The sequence below is a fragment of the Stenella coeruleoalba genome (genome assembly GCF_951394435.1).
Source record: "Stenella coeruleoalba genome assembly, chromosome: 13".
Taxonomy (NCBI): Eukaryota; Metazoa; Chordata; class Mammalia; order Artiodactyla; family Delphinidae; genus Stenella; species Stenella coeruleoalba.
In genome coordinates, this window is record NC_137159.1 from 31610719 (window position 1) to 31625027 (window position 14309).

The following is a 14309-nucleotide window of genomic DNA, read 5'->3' on the forward strand; positions in this document are numbered from 1 at the left end:
TATAGTCACTTAGATGAGTGAGCAGGGATCCAAAGAGACTTCAGATTGAGTAGGAACAAGCCATGTTCTATCAACATCATGTCCTCTCTTGGGCAGTTTTGTGGATAGGGAGTTCAGGGGAGCGCCATAGATCCAGTGACTGTGGACTGTAGATCCAGTGACTATGGACTGTATCATTTGGGTAAGGGCACTCACCAGAGATCTGTGAGCAAGATGGAGAGTCTAGGCTGGATGCTAGGTGTAATTGCTACTGTTTATAATGGTTTCTGATCAATGATTTGCTATTAATTTGGAGGGAACTTTCTAAGAAAAAAGCACTGCCGCTTACTGTTAACTTTATGTTATTTTACATTTAATAAGCAACTTGGTTAAAGAAATAGAAGACACATTTATCTCTTATGTGCCTAATATAAAGTTGGAAGATATAACAACTGCATTGGATGATAGAATCAGGATCCAAAATGATCCTTAAAATTAGAGCAATGGACTGATTCTAATGAGGTGAAATAGCAAGGTAAGGTCACATGCGTGGATTTTTATTTTCTTCTAATCAACTTTACAAGCACAGTTTTGGGAAGGTAGAGATTAAAAGCAGCACAAGTAGAAAAAGACTTAAGCATTTTAGTGGTCAGTTAACTTGATATGAGTGTGTAGTATGATGTGGCTGCCAAAACAAAAAAGAATGTAATTTTTAGCTGAATTAATAGAAGGTGATAGTGCTGATCTACTTTGCAGGAGTCAGACCAGGCCTAGAGTATTTCATTCATTTTCTGGGGCCATTCTTACAAAAAGGACATCAACAAAGCAAAGCGTTTAAACGTGGGAGCAACCAAAATGGTGGTGTGACTAAAAACCATGTCAAAGAAAGTGGGTATGTTTAACCCAGAGAAGAAAGAACTTAGAGTCTACATAATAATATTTCAGTTGTTTGGAAAGTGAAATAATAGACTAGGCTTATTTTTTTCTGAAGAGGGCAGTCTAGAATCAGGAGGTGGAAGTTTTTAGCTGGATGTAAAGGAGATCAACAGAAAGCGCTGCCTGCAGATGGGCTGAGGGCCCAAGGAAATGACATTAATCTAAGCAAACTTCTTGTCAAAAGGCTATAGCAGGGACTCACACATGGGCTCCCTGGCTGCTCTAGATCAATGCTACTCAAAGGATCTTGTTTTCTTTTTCTTTTTCCCCCTTGTGTGTTTGTTTATGTTATTTTCCCCCCAGCTTGTCATACTACTTTTCTTCATAAATTGAGATAAGATTCATCCTTTTAAATGTAAATATAATTTAAACATAATTCAGTGATTTTTTTATTCACAAGGTCATCCACCCATCATCATTTATCAAATTCCAGAATATTTCTTTCATCACCCCAAAATGAAACCTCACACCCATTAGCAGTCACTCCCCCTTCTCCCTTGCCCCAGTCCCTGGCAACCATTAATCTGCTTTCTGTTGCCTATTCTGGACATTTCTTATAAATGGGCTCAGACAGTAAGCTCTTGTGTCTGACATCTTTCACTTAGCATAATATTTTCGAGGTTTATCCATGTTGTAGCATGTATGAGTACTTACTCCTTTTCATGGCTGCATAATGTTCCATTGTCTGGATATACTGCATTTTGTTTATCCTCATGGACATTTGGGGTTTTTTTTTCACTCTTTGGCTATTATGAATAATGCTGTTATAGACATCTGTGTACAAACTTTTGTGAACATAATGTTTCATTTCTCTTGGGTATATATTTAGGGGTGAAATTGCAAGGTAAGATGGTAACTACTTTTTGAGAAAATGCCGAACTATTTTCTATAGAAGTTGCACTATTTACATTCCTACCAGCAGTGTATGAAGATTCCAATCTCTGTATACTTGCTGACGTTTTTTATTGTTTCTTTTTTTGATTATAGCCATTCCAGTGGTTATGAAGTGATAATCTCATTATGGTTTTGATTTGCATTTTCCTGGTGATTAATGGTGTTGAGCATCTTTCGATGTGTTTATCATATGCTCTTTGGAAAAATGTCTATTCTGATCCTTTACCAATTTTTACATTGGGTTGTCTTTTTATTGTTGAGTTTTAAGAGTTCTTTATATAGACTGGACATTGGATTCTTTTTTTTGGCCGTGCCACGTGGCTTGTGGGATTTTGGTTCCCTGACCAGGGATCGAACCCATGCCCCCTGCAGTGGAAGCACGGAATCCTAACCACTGGACCTCCAGGGAATTCCCATGGATACTGGATTCTTATCAGATGTATGATTTGCAGATCATTCTTTGCAGTTTCTTTTCACTTTCTTGATAGTGTCCTTTGAAGCACAGAAGTTTTTAATTTTGATGAAGTGAAGTTTATTTTTTCTTTGACTGCTTGTGCTTTAGGTGTCATATCTAAGAACCATTGCCTAATCCAACATCATGAAGATTTGCATATGTATTTTCTTTGAGGAGTTTTTAGATTTGTGGTCCATTTTTGTTACTGAACTCAAGTTCAGCTGCTCACTGCTCAAAAGCCAATAATCAAGAGGCAAGTGTCAACAGAAAGGGAAGGTGCTTTAATCAGAAAAAGCCAGCAATCTGGGGGGAAGGTGGACTCATGTCCCGAGGGCAAGTCCGAAGATTCTGCTCAGTCATGGCAGTTTTTTTTTTTTTTTTGGCTGCGTTGGGTCTTTGTCGCTGAGCGCGGGCTTTCTCTTGTTGCAGTGAGCGGGGGCTACTCTTCATTGCGGTGCATGGGCTTCTCATTGCGGTGGCTTCTTTTGTTGCGGAGCATGGGCTCTAGGCACATGGGCTTCAGTAGTTGCAGCACGCAGGCTCAGTAGTTGTGGCTCGCGGACTCTAGAGCACAGGCTCAGAAGTTGTGGCACGTGGGCTTAGTTGCTCCGCAGCATGTGGGATCTTCCCGGTCCAGGGCCCGAACCCGTGTCCCCTGCACTGGCAGGTGGATTCTTAACCACTGCGCCACCAGGGAAGTCCCCATGAGGGTTTTTAAAGAGAAAATGGTGAGGGGAAGAATCTCAGTGAATCATCGAGGCAGGAGGTTGGGTTCTGCATCATTCTCCATTGCATGCAGGCTGGCTGACTCTCTCTTCAGATGTTATCTTGCCCATATGATCTGCCTGCAGGATTGCTAAGGGGACTGTTGGGGGTAAAGAGCTGGTCATTCTTAATTCTTCATTCTTACTTCTTTTTATCTAGGAAAAGAATCAACAGGTTAATTAGGTTCTTTCAAGGTTGGAGGGGAACAGAAATGGACAAACAGGAAAGGGGCAAAAGAGCTGCTTTCAAAGCCCCACTGTCTAACATCATTCCATTTCTGTGGGATTAGGGGTGAAGGTCTATCTTCTGTAACTTCTTCATGCTGACATAGGGTGCCGTATTCTCAGAGTGGAAGATGTCAACATGGGTCTGTAGCATCTCTTTGCTGGCAATTTTAGTTGGCCACTTACATATTACAGGCAGAACAAACTACAATTATTTTGATGCCCACAGAGATATAGATTATTATGAGCAGTAATGTTAATCCCATTCTCTTTGAGGCCAGTTCTCGGAAGTGTGCTAGCCACAGATTCAGTACTGCTCAAGGTGGTACAGCTTGTGTCATGGCTACAGCCTGGTTATCATGCAGTTAGCTTTGTTCCTCTGGTGGCAGTTGTAGTATCTGTAAACAACTCAGGAATGTGCATCAGACACTGACTCTATGACTCTGTTGTCCTACTCATTAACTGCTCAGTTTTGTAGTTGGTGGGGCCTACAGGGTTCTGCTCGGTTCCATTTTGAGTTAATTTCAGTTTGTGATGTGAAGTAGGAATCCAACTTCATTCTTTTGCATGTAGATATCCAGTTGTCCCAGCACCATTTTTTGAGAAGACTCTTCTCTTCCTCATTGAATTGTCTTGGCACCCTTGTCAAAAATCAATTGGCCATAAATGTACAGGTGCTACACTAAAGATCTTGTGCCAGAATGTAAGTCAATGAACTGCTTCCCTCATAGGTAAAGTCTCACTAGGAAAAGGAAAAAGTCATCTTAGCGACCTGATTGATTTACGTCCCAGAGTGAGCTCCTTATTTCCTTGTGGACTGGCTTCTACCTAGAAAATGTTTGTGGAACACATTTTGAGTAGCACTCCTCTAAATCTTTGGTACGTTAACTGCCACTGCCCAGGAGTACCCCAGGCTCTACCCCAGAGCTACTAGATTAGAATCTGTTTTTAAACAGAATCCCTAGGTGATTCAATGCTTATTAAAGTTTGAGCAACATGCCTCTAGAATCAGACTCTAAATGATTTTAAAGATCTATTCAGTAAGTAGAGGATTAATTAATGAGTAAGACTTGGAAAAGGGAGAATAAATGTGATTGTAGGCAGGATTCTATCTGGGACTTATGTAACAGAAACCCATAAGGGCCCCAGATATGTTGCCTTCGGTAGAACTCCAGGGCCAGTCTAGATCTCAAAGCGTTCCTCTTCACTACTGCACTGGACTTGATATCGTTTTTGTTTGTTTGTGAATTATAAAGAGTTACAAAGGAAATGTAGACTTATAAAGGAGAGTTACAAAGGAAATTTAGAGTTACAAAGGAAATTTTCCTAAAATTTAGGCAATTTTAGAGAAGGCAGGTGGGGAATAGTAAGGCCAAAGACTTTTACAAAGCAACTTTGGGTGAGAGAAACTAATTCCAGGCCTTAGAACTGCTTTCCTTCATCCTTAAGTTAATAAGAAGCTGCACTTCGGATAAAAGTGTCTGTGGAATCATAGTGTGATTCTAGAAGTTGGCAACAATAGTGCCGAGTCATAAACTCAGAAACCATCGACTATTCGGAGGGTCAAAACAGGTAAATATACCTCTTTGGAAGCTTACTGTATGCAAATGCAGACACTGTCAGCATCAGGAATTTGCAGGAATTTGTCATGCTGACATTCCAAGGAAGGGTGACCTGAGCAAAAGATATATAAGAAAATTAGTTACATACTATAACTCATTTTACTATTTTAAGGTGAGTGACATTATTGATGTGCTACTTAGAACGCTATCTTCTTTGTTTTCTTGAACATAAATATAAAGGCTTTTATAGATGTACTTAGGAATTGAGTCCTCTGCTTTCTTATAAGGCTTTAAGATTCTTAGGTAGGAATTTCTTGCTGCAGGAATTTTGAAGCTCGGGATAGAATACTGTTCTGTGCTACAAGCACCATTAATTAGGACCACAGATAAACTTGAAATGTGTGGTCATCTGTAGGATCTGGGTAGAAGGCCTCATTTTCAAATGGCACTTTTTGTATGTGTTTGTGAAAAAAGTTTTTCATCACTTCAAGCATTTGACTATGAACGTTAATAAGCTAACTACAAACACTTTAAATATCTATTCAGTAAAGCAGGTCTTCTAATAACATGTTTATCCATGTGGTTTAATGTTAATTTTAAAATAAAGTTTCAAATGACAATACAAGTCTTTAGACTTATCACTGCTTCCATGATTTAATGTAATATAAACTGATCTAATCCATAGTTTAACTGAACATTCCCCACGCCCCTGAAAATCAGAGTTTGACTTATACTCATCATGTAGACTTTTATCTCAATCTCCAAATAATACTTGTAGCCAAGGGCATCAGAGCATCTTCCTTATATCCTGCCTTTTCCTGAGTAAACCGGTAGTAACTGAGGTGCCTCTATGCGGGTTCCATCCCAGACCTCTACGTCCATTCATTCTGTTCTGTAAGCCTGGGGCTGGTCTTTTAACTAAAGGCAGGGAAAGCTTGGACATCCTTTGGTATGTTGCTGCTGAGAAGTGCTGTCACACTGCCCGTGAATGTGAGTCTGTCTCAGCTTGTAGTAAGATTTTCTCTTGACCTTTTCTACATTTCACAGCCATTCAAACAGATCTTCTCTATCAGTTCTAAACCAGTGGCATCCTAAAATCAGAGACGTCGCTGTGTCATCAAGTTGTTAAAAGTAAAATGCCATCGTCTCCCTCCAAAGAGGCGGTCTTTTCTGCTTGGACATATCTCAGGATCTCTGCGGAAGACACAATGAACAGGAATTTGGGCGTGGACTGATCAGCCAGCATCTTGGCAGAGTGTTCTAGGATGCCATCTGCAGATGTTAATTATCCAGTTTGGGTCCTCTAATAGCTCTTGACCTCCTCTTGGCTCTATCAGTTGCTTCTTATTTTCCTTCCAGATTCTTATTTATTCCTCTTGGGATGAGACAAACTCAGAGGCAACATTGCTGATTCTTTTTCAAACAGCTAAATGTAGAAACATTAGTCTTTCATTCCTTCTTGTGGACATTTGGAGGACATGGTCTGCTGCTGCATTTTGGTTTCAAAGAAATTCTCTCCACTTCTTCCTACTTCTAGGACTGTGTAAATGGAAACAAATTCTAGAAGAGCTGATAAGACTGAAAAGCAGAAGGATAGTCCTCTAAAACATGAGCCCTGAAATCACTTTTTGTTTAGAGAAACTTGAATTCTAGAGGCTGCTTTTCTGCCTCATCATCTCCCTTGTCTGTTATCCAAAACAGTTGCTCTAAGCCTTTTATTTCTCTCATCAAGCTTCTTTCTCATTCCCTAACACTTTGAAGATGATCTTGTACTCTACCAAAAACAGAACAATAGATCTGAACTTCCTCAAATTCCCTTTTTTTCCCCCCAGCCTTAAACCAATATGCATGACCATCCTTATTTCCTTCCTGCTTGCCAGGAAAGAAATGTCTTTGAAAGATCAGTCCCTTTAACAGTGCTCCTAATTCCTTCCCTTTTCTACCTGCAGGACTTTGTTCGCTCAGTTATCCTCATCCTCTCCTGTATCTTAAAGCACCTTTTTGCCCTGGCTCCTTTCACTCTCCAGTGCTCAATCCTCTCCCATCCTAAAACTTCTTTCCCTCAGTGCTTCTCCTCTTTTAAGCTCAAAATGTCCTGAAAGAATCTCCCGTAGCCACTGGCTCTGCGTATTCCACTCCCATTCTTCGCAAGTCCAGCTCCGTTCTTACTTCACTTTATTCCTTTTCCAAAACTGTTCTTGCCTAGATCTCCAGCGACTTCCCAGTCGCCAGTAGAAGCAATCACGTCTTTGCCTTTGGTCTACCTTTCTGAGGCAATAGTCGTTCTTAATCCTTCACTCAGAGGAAAGTTCTAAGGAATTTTAACTTGGATGCTCAGAGTTCAGGTGTGTTGGTTTGATACTGTGAGGCTTCCTCTTGTTTGGGTATGTACTTTGAGATTAAAAGAGACAGTATCACTTTGAACACTGAGCCTCCAGTTAGTGTGGTGGTGGCTCAAGTTGCCACATTTGTGTGCTGACTCTTAGAGAACCACGTTTCCCACCTCCGTCCTCCCATTTCTTTTATTAAACAAAGTAAAACAATTTATTAAAACTAGTTAAAAAATAAAACCTTGGGACTTCCCTGGTGACGCAGTGGTTGAGAATCCGCCTGCCAATGCAGGGGACACGGGTTCGAGGCCTGGTCTGAGAAGATCTCACCTGCCGTGGAGCAACTGAGCCCGTGTGCCACAACTACTGAGCCCGCATGCCACAACTACTGAGCGCACGTACTCTAGGGCCCACATGCTGCAACTACTGAGCCCGCATGCTGCAACTACTGAAGCCCACGCGCCTAGAGCCCGTGCTCTGCAACAAGAGAAGCCACCGCAATGAGAAGCCCGTGCACCGCAACGAAGAGTAGCCCCTGCTCGCCCCAACTAGAGAAAGCCCGCGCGCAGCAACAAAGCCAGACGCAGCCAAAAATAAATAAATAAATGTATTAAAAAAATAAAATAAAACCTTACTTTGTGCATAAATCCCGTTGCCCAACTTGCTTGGTTTTTGCTCACTAATGACCTTAGATTTTGAACATCATCATTACAAAGATTTGCCTCTATGGATGTTGAAATAACCAGACTGAGGGATGAGGCAACTTCCAGTGTCTAAATGGGTCCTGACACATGGGAGGTGCTCAGTAAGTATTTGTTGAAAAATTAATCCCACAAGCAGCTCTGAGAGATGCAGTTCCAACCGGAGAGCTGGAAACATAACCCATCTTATATCCCAGTTGGTTGGCTTGAAAGACTTAATTGTGAACAAAATGCTTAGGTCTGGATGCCATTGTAGTCCCTTCAAAACTTTAAAAAGCAGTTATGCTTTTCATATATTTCCTAGAGGGAGAAAAACAGTACGAATAGTTTAAAAGTCAAGTTGAGTTCACTTGTGTTCCTACAACCAGGAAAAAAATCAGTTTCATTTTTCTGAATTAAAAATTCACATATTTAACTAGTTCATGCTGTCGCTCTCCTGTTAGCCCCTCTGCAGTGTTTCCGGAGATGGGAGTCTTTGCTTCTGGTTTATATGGAGCGCTGATGCTGTGAGCAAGTAGGCACCGTGTGTGCATTTGGTTCTACAATTTAGTTCAGGAGAGCGTTATGGTTTAGAAGGGTTGCAGAATTGCTATTGAAGAGCTGACCGTGAATCTCATAGACCCGCGGAAACCTGCTCTTGACTCTGCCCCTTAGTCTTGTCTCTCTTCACTGTTAGTGTTGTCTCTGTGTATTTAAGTTATCTGGGCTAATGGAAAAGCCTGGCTCGTTCTATCTCTGCTGGTGTCTGTAACGGATAATTTATTTCTCAACTCTTCTTTACAGAGGGACCTGTCGGGGCACAAGAACATCGTGGGTTACATTGACTCCAGTATCAACAATGTGAGTAGCGGTGACGTGTGGGAAGTGCTCATTCTGATGGACTTCTGCAGGGGTAAGTATATGCGCCATACGTTAAGCTCTCTTTTCTCTAGCACTTTGATTGTCAGGGGTGTGGGGTCATTTCAGTTAATGTGCACTGTACTCTAACATATGTTGTTCCAGTTTTAAAGATTGGAAAACGAAGAGGCTAAAAGATACAGAGCCTCCTGTCACTTCTTGGTTATTCTTACAATGGCGAGTATCAGTGGCACAAATAATTCAGAGTGGTAGATAATACAAAACTCTACTTTTGTTAGGTTTGGGAAGGTTTGGTGCTTGTATATGAACGCGAATGTATGAGAATGAGAATGAATATGTTCTTTGTGATGCTTTAAAACAAATGATGAAGGTACATAATAAAGACCCGACTCCAGATAGACTAAGGGAACAGTTCAGCTTCCCTCACTCGTGTGTTCTCTTCTCCACCCACACCACCGTCCTCGCATTAGGGGGTAAAAGAATCCTTTTCGTCTAATGGAAATGACCCTGCTCTTCTTGCTGGAGATCTGTGATTGCCAGGAAGGCTACATTCAGATGTTGCTGCCATTAACAGTAGAGTCAAGTAGTTGAAAGCTCAGAGTTTCAAGCAGTATTTATCTTGGGAAACCCAGACTGTAGCATGAATTTATTCGGAGTTGACTGCATTTCATACAGCTATTGTTCGGAGGTTTGGCTTTTTTGGTCTAAGCAGCTGTCACTTACATTCTTGGGTCATTGTCTCACTGTTTGGTGCCCAGTTTTGTAAGCACCCTTAGTTCCACTAACACGTTCCTTGCCTTTACAGATACTGTCCATAAATTAAATATGTTAGTAATGCTTAAAATGTGATGTTAACCGATAGTTTCAGCCTTCGCGGTAACAGCTGCTAACCTGATTTTGTAAAATACTACCACATTTCGGGGCTTCCCTGGTGGCGCAGTGGTTGAGAGTCGGCCTGCCGATGCAGGGGACGCGGGTTTGTGACCCGGTCCGGGAAGACCCCACATGCCGCGGAGCGGCTGGGCCCGTGAGCCATGGCCGCTGAGCCTGCGCGTCCGGAGCCTGTGCTCCACAACGGGAGAGGCCGCAGCAGTGAGAGGCCCGCGTACCGCAAAAAAAAAATACTACCACATTTGAACTTGACAGTCTGTCTCCTCCTCCTCTTCCTTTTTGGACAGTAAAATATTTAGAGACGAGGCAGTAGGAGAGTCCAGGGAGCTGGATAATTTTCTAAGCGAGGTCGTCAGTCTTTCGGTCCTAGAGATTAAATGTTGGTGTAGCATTTCTGCAGACCAGGCAGCAAGCAGTAAAGCCAGAGAGACCAAGCTGTTTCTAAAATACAGACTGTCAAACTGCCTTCTTCCTCCACCCGGGGTCTGTTGTGCAATCTGATTCTTACTGAAAGATACAGCAGATTGAACCTGTGGCCTCATCCAATGCACAACAGGGACAGTATAACCAGGCAACTAGAGCCAGGACCATATTGTCAGTTCTGCTACTAATCTTGAAGACAGAATGAGGGCAGCTCACATCTGGGCTGCTTTATATAATGAAGAAACTGTTTTGACGCCATAGAAAACAAGTCCCGGGCTGGGAATCAAGATACCGGGGTTTAGTCGTGGCTCAGCCAGTGATGGGCTGAGTCCAGGTTGCTCCTCTGTGGACAGCTTTTCATGCTCGTGGATAAGTGATGGGTCTGAATGTTAATAACCTTTCCTCTGCTCTGCACCCCTCTCAGGAGGCCAGGTGGTCAACCTGATGAACCAGCGCCTGCAAACAGGTTTTACAGAGAATGAAGTACTCCAGATATTTTGTGACACCTGTGAAGCTGTTGCCCGCCTGCATCAGTGCAAAACTCCTATTATCCACCGTGACCTGAAGGTAACAGATCACCATTAAGTGCATTCTTATGGAGTATTTTCTGTCTGCCCCAGGAATGGGGTAGATGTTATGGGGATGTGAGAAAAGCGTAAGGCATGGTACCAGATTCTGAGCTTACATTCTGCTTGGGGAGAGAAAGTGCAAAGAAAAAATTAAATAGCAGAACAGTACAGTACAATATAGCTATCAATTTTATTAAGTAGCTTTCAGAAATTCTTTATAATCATCAAATGCCTGAACACATCTTTTTTGTTTTTCCTGATGAACTCCCAAATTCACTTTTCCAGGGTCAGAAAAAGTAATATGCTAATTTGAAATTTATAAAAAGTGGTGCTTGATCTTTAAAGTCTATTTCATACTTTGTAAAATCCATTAATTGGTGATTTGAAAAATTTGCCCTACTAATTACCATCCCCTTGCACTGGGTCTTTCGTACTGTAGTCACTTGACAATGTTCGTTGAATGGAATTGGCACCCAGTTAGGATTCACTAGCATCTCTGGAGCACTGACAATGGTGCCAGGTATTCTATTAGACACTTTATGTGCACTGTCTCTTGGGAGGGAGACATTCTTCTTTGCATTTTTTTTTTTTGCGATACGCGGGCCTCTGGCCTCTCCCGTTGCAGAGCACAGGCTCCGGACGCGCAGGCTCAGCGGCCATGGCTCACGGGCCCAGCCGCTCCACGGCACGTGGGATCTTCCCAGACCAGGGCACGAACCCATGTCCCCTGCATCGGCAGGCGGACTCTCAACCACTGCGCCACCAGGGAAGCCCTCTTCTTTGCATTTTATGTTTGGGGAAACTCAGGAGCTGAGAGGTTATGTGATTTGACTAAGGTCATATAACTAGGAAGAAGCAGTACCAGAATTTGAATCCAGCTCTTCTGATTCTAAGTTACAGTTTCTTTTCATTATACTTATGTTTCGAGAAACATGCTTCACGGCTAATATTTGCATCACTGTCCTCTAGTGTGCTTGTTAAATGCAGGCTACTGGGTTCCCCGCTGAATCTTTTGGGCTATAATTTTTGTGATGGTACCAGGGAAGCCCAGGAGTTTTTATCTTAGGCACCCCAGGTGGTTTTTGTATATTCTAAAGTTTGAGGATCATAGCTACATACTAGCGTTTCTGTTCTGGGGGTGTTTTTTAGTTTATTTGTTTGTTTGTTTCTTTAATTAAGATACCATAAAATTCACTCTTTTAAAATGTACAATTTGGTGGATTTTAGTATATTTACAAGGCTGTGCAACCATACCCACTGTCTAATTCCAGAAAATTTCATCATCCCCCCAAAAAATCCTGTATTCATTAGGGGTCACTCCTCATTCTCCCCTTGTCCCAGCCCCTGGCAACCACTAATCTACTTTCTGTTGCTTATTCTGGACATTTCATCTAAATGGGCTTGTACAGTATGTGACCTCTTTCATAAGCATAGTGTTTTCAAGGTTCGTCTATGTTGTAGCATATATCAGGACTTCATTCCTTTTTGTTATAACATTCCATTTTGTGGATATATCACATTTTGGTTATTCAGCAGTTGGTGGACGTTTGAGTTGTTTCTACTTTGGCTATTATGAATAAGGCTACTATGAAGATTCATATACTAGTTTTCATGTGGGCATATGTTTTCAGTTCGCTTGGGTACATACTTAGGAGTGGAATTGCTGGGTCATACGGTAACTCTAATTTTTTGAGGAACTGCCACACCGTTTTCCAAAGTGGCTGCATTATTTTACATCCCACCAGCAACATATGCGGTTTCCGATTTCTTCACACTGACCTAACACTTGTCATTGTCCTGTTTTATTTTCCCACCCTAGTGAGTGTGAAGGCTCCAACAGCCTTAGACAGCCTTCTCCAGTGTGCTTCTGCACACAGTCAGCCCCTTTTCTGAGTGGAGCGAGGAGGATACATCTCAGTGAATATTATAAGCCTCACATCGTACAAGTACATAGTTCTGTGGGGACAGTGCAGATACAACATGGTTCCTATGCTCATCATGTTAAAGGACTGGTGAGAGAATGTAAATGAAAGATTTGGAATTGAAACCTAAATAAGTGAAATACAAAACTTTATAGAACAAAGTGATGAATGGAAGAGATTCAAGTGGCTTAATATGTGGTCAGATAGTGGGATCTGGCAATGGTGATTGGAGCCTTCTGGAAAAGTCGGATTTTGAAGGACTGGTGGGATATAGGTGGTCACAGAGAGGATGAAGGGCATTTCAGGCAGAGAGCAGAGCCTGAGAACTGCCGAGAGAAGGGAACAAGAAGGCATTTGAAGATGAGGAGATAGGTAAGGGCTTGGTACCCGGCCAGTTACAGACCAGGCTAGAGTGACTGCAGGCCACTGCTCTAAGAATATAATGACACTTTATTTTTTTTATTGAAATATAGTTGATTTACAATGTTGTATTAGTTTCAGGTTTTGACAGTTTATTTCTGGTTGCCTTAACCATGAGTGAAATTCTTGGGCGTGTTAGCATGTATTTCAAAATAGGCAGTGGTACCAACATTTTAGGACCTGACCTTTCTCCCTGCCACCTGCCTTGGAGAAGAGTTCATGAGGGGCAAAGGAAAGGGGGAGAAGTGTGGCCCAGCTGCACCAGCACTGCTTCTGTGACCCGTATGAGCTCAGGTTTCTCCAGAGCCCCATTCTCCCCCCAGGTCAGATGGGGTTCGATTTTATATTGGAACTCAGATTGTATAGCACAGTAACTTGTACCGACTGAACTGTAAGCTCTGTGAGTGATGAGCGTCCTTCACGTTGCCAGACGCGCAGGGCACGTTGCTCTCCCTGTCTCGTTCTCCTGCCTATGGCATTTGCCTCCTCTGTGACTGTCTCTTCCCATGACCCCTGTGCAGCGTGTTCTCCGGGCTCCTCAGACTCCTTGGTTGCTCCTCTTATCACTTAGCCTCAGAGCCGCAGCTTCCTCGTCTGTAAGGTGGAGACAACAACGCCAGCCTTGTTAGGGTCAGGGTGAGGCTAAAGGAGAACATGCATGTAGTGTGCAGGCGCATCCTTGGCGTAGAAGATCCTGAGCGGGCACCCAGGGAGGTGAGAGCAAGGGAAGAGACCAAGAGGGCCATTGAGCATCCTTTTAGAGAGTGCTACTCCCATGGTAAACAAAATCTTCCTTTATTGTAACTTTTTTCAACATTTGTTGGATTAAACGGGGCCTAAATGATAATCATTTCATACCTGTAAATAGCACCTGCCCAGTTTACCCATTCCCAGCTTATTAGTGCTGCTGTGAGGCGGTGGAGAAGCGTCACCCATGATGGGAACCATGATGGGAACCTGAGGCACAGAGCTCAGTGTCTTGCCTGGGGACACAGTCGGGGGTTGGTCTCAAGCAGCCAGAGCCTCTTCTTTCACTGCTCTGAACAGCCTGTGAGATGTCTCAGCAGAGAAACTCGGAGCAAACTGAGGGTAAGGCCGGGGCACAAGCGAGTGGCTGCCACGCTCTCTTCCTCAGCCCCTGCCCTTTGCCCCTCCGTCCCCCAGGGCTGGGCACACAGTAGTTGTGTTCAGTCAGTATTGAAGACCATCAGGTGTGCTGCTGGTTCGCCAGTAGTTGTTCAGGAGACTTTGTTTCCCTTTCTCCTTGACCTTGGAAATAAGGAGTATAAATAGGGGCCCCTGGGAGGAGGCCTTGACTGTGATTGTTCTAGAGGAGTCCTGTTGCTGTTGATTTTAGGCGTTGACTCCCGGTTGTTTTGCT

General features: G+C 42.8%; 1 protein-coding gene across 4 annotated transcripts in view; it reads left to right on the plus strand.

Annotated features, from left to right (window-relative positions):
• The window catches only part of AAK1 (AP2 associated kinase 1), a 166609-nt gene that overhangs the window by 78752 nt on the left and 73548 nt on the right, over nt 1-14309 (plus strand). For all 4 annotated transcript variants that reach the window (XM_079940688.1, XM_079940689.1, XM_079940690.1 and 1 more), the window contains exons 4-5: nt 8629-8737; nt 10442-10584. In XM_079940688.1, the coding sequence (XP_079796814.1) occupies nt 8629-8737; nt 10442-10584 (252 nt within the window). The remainder of the gene's footprint in view (nt 1-8628; nt 8738-10441; nt 10585-14309) is intronic.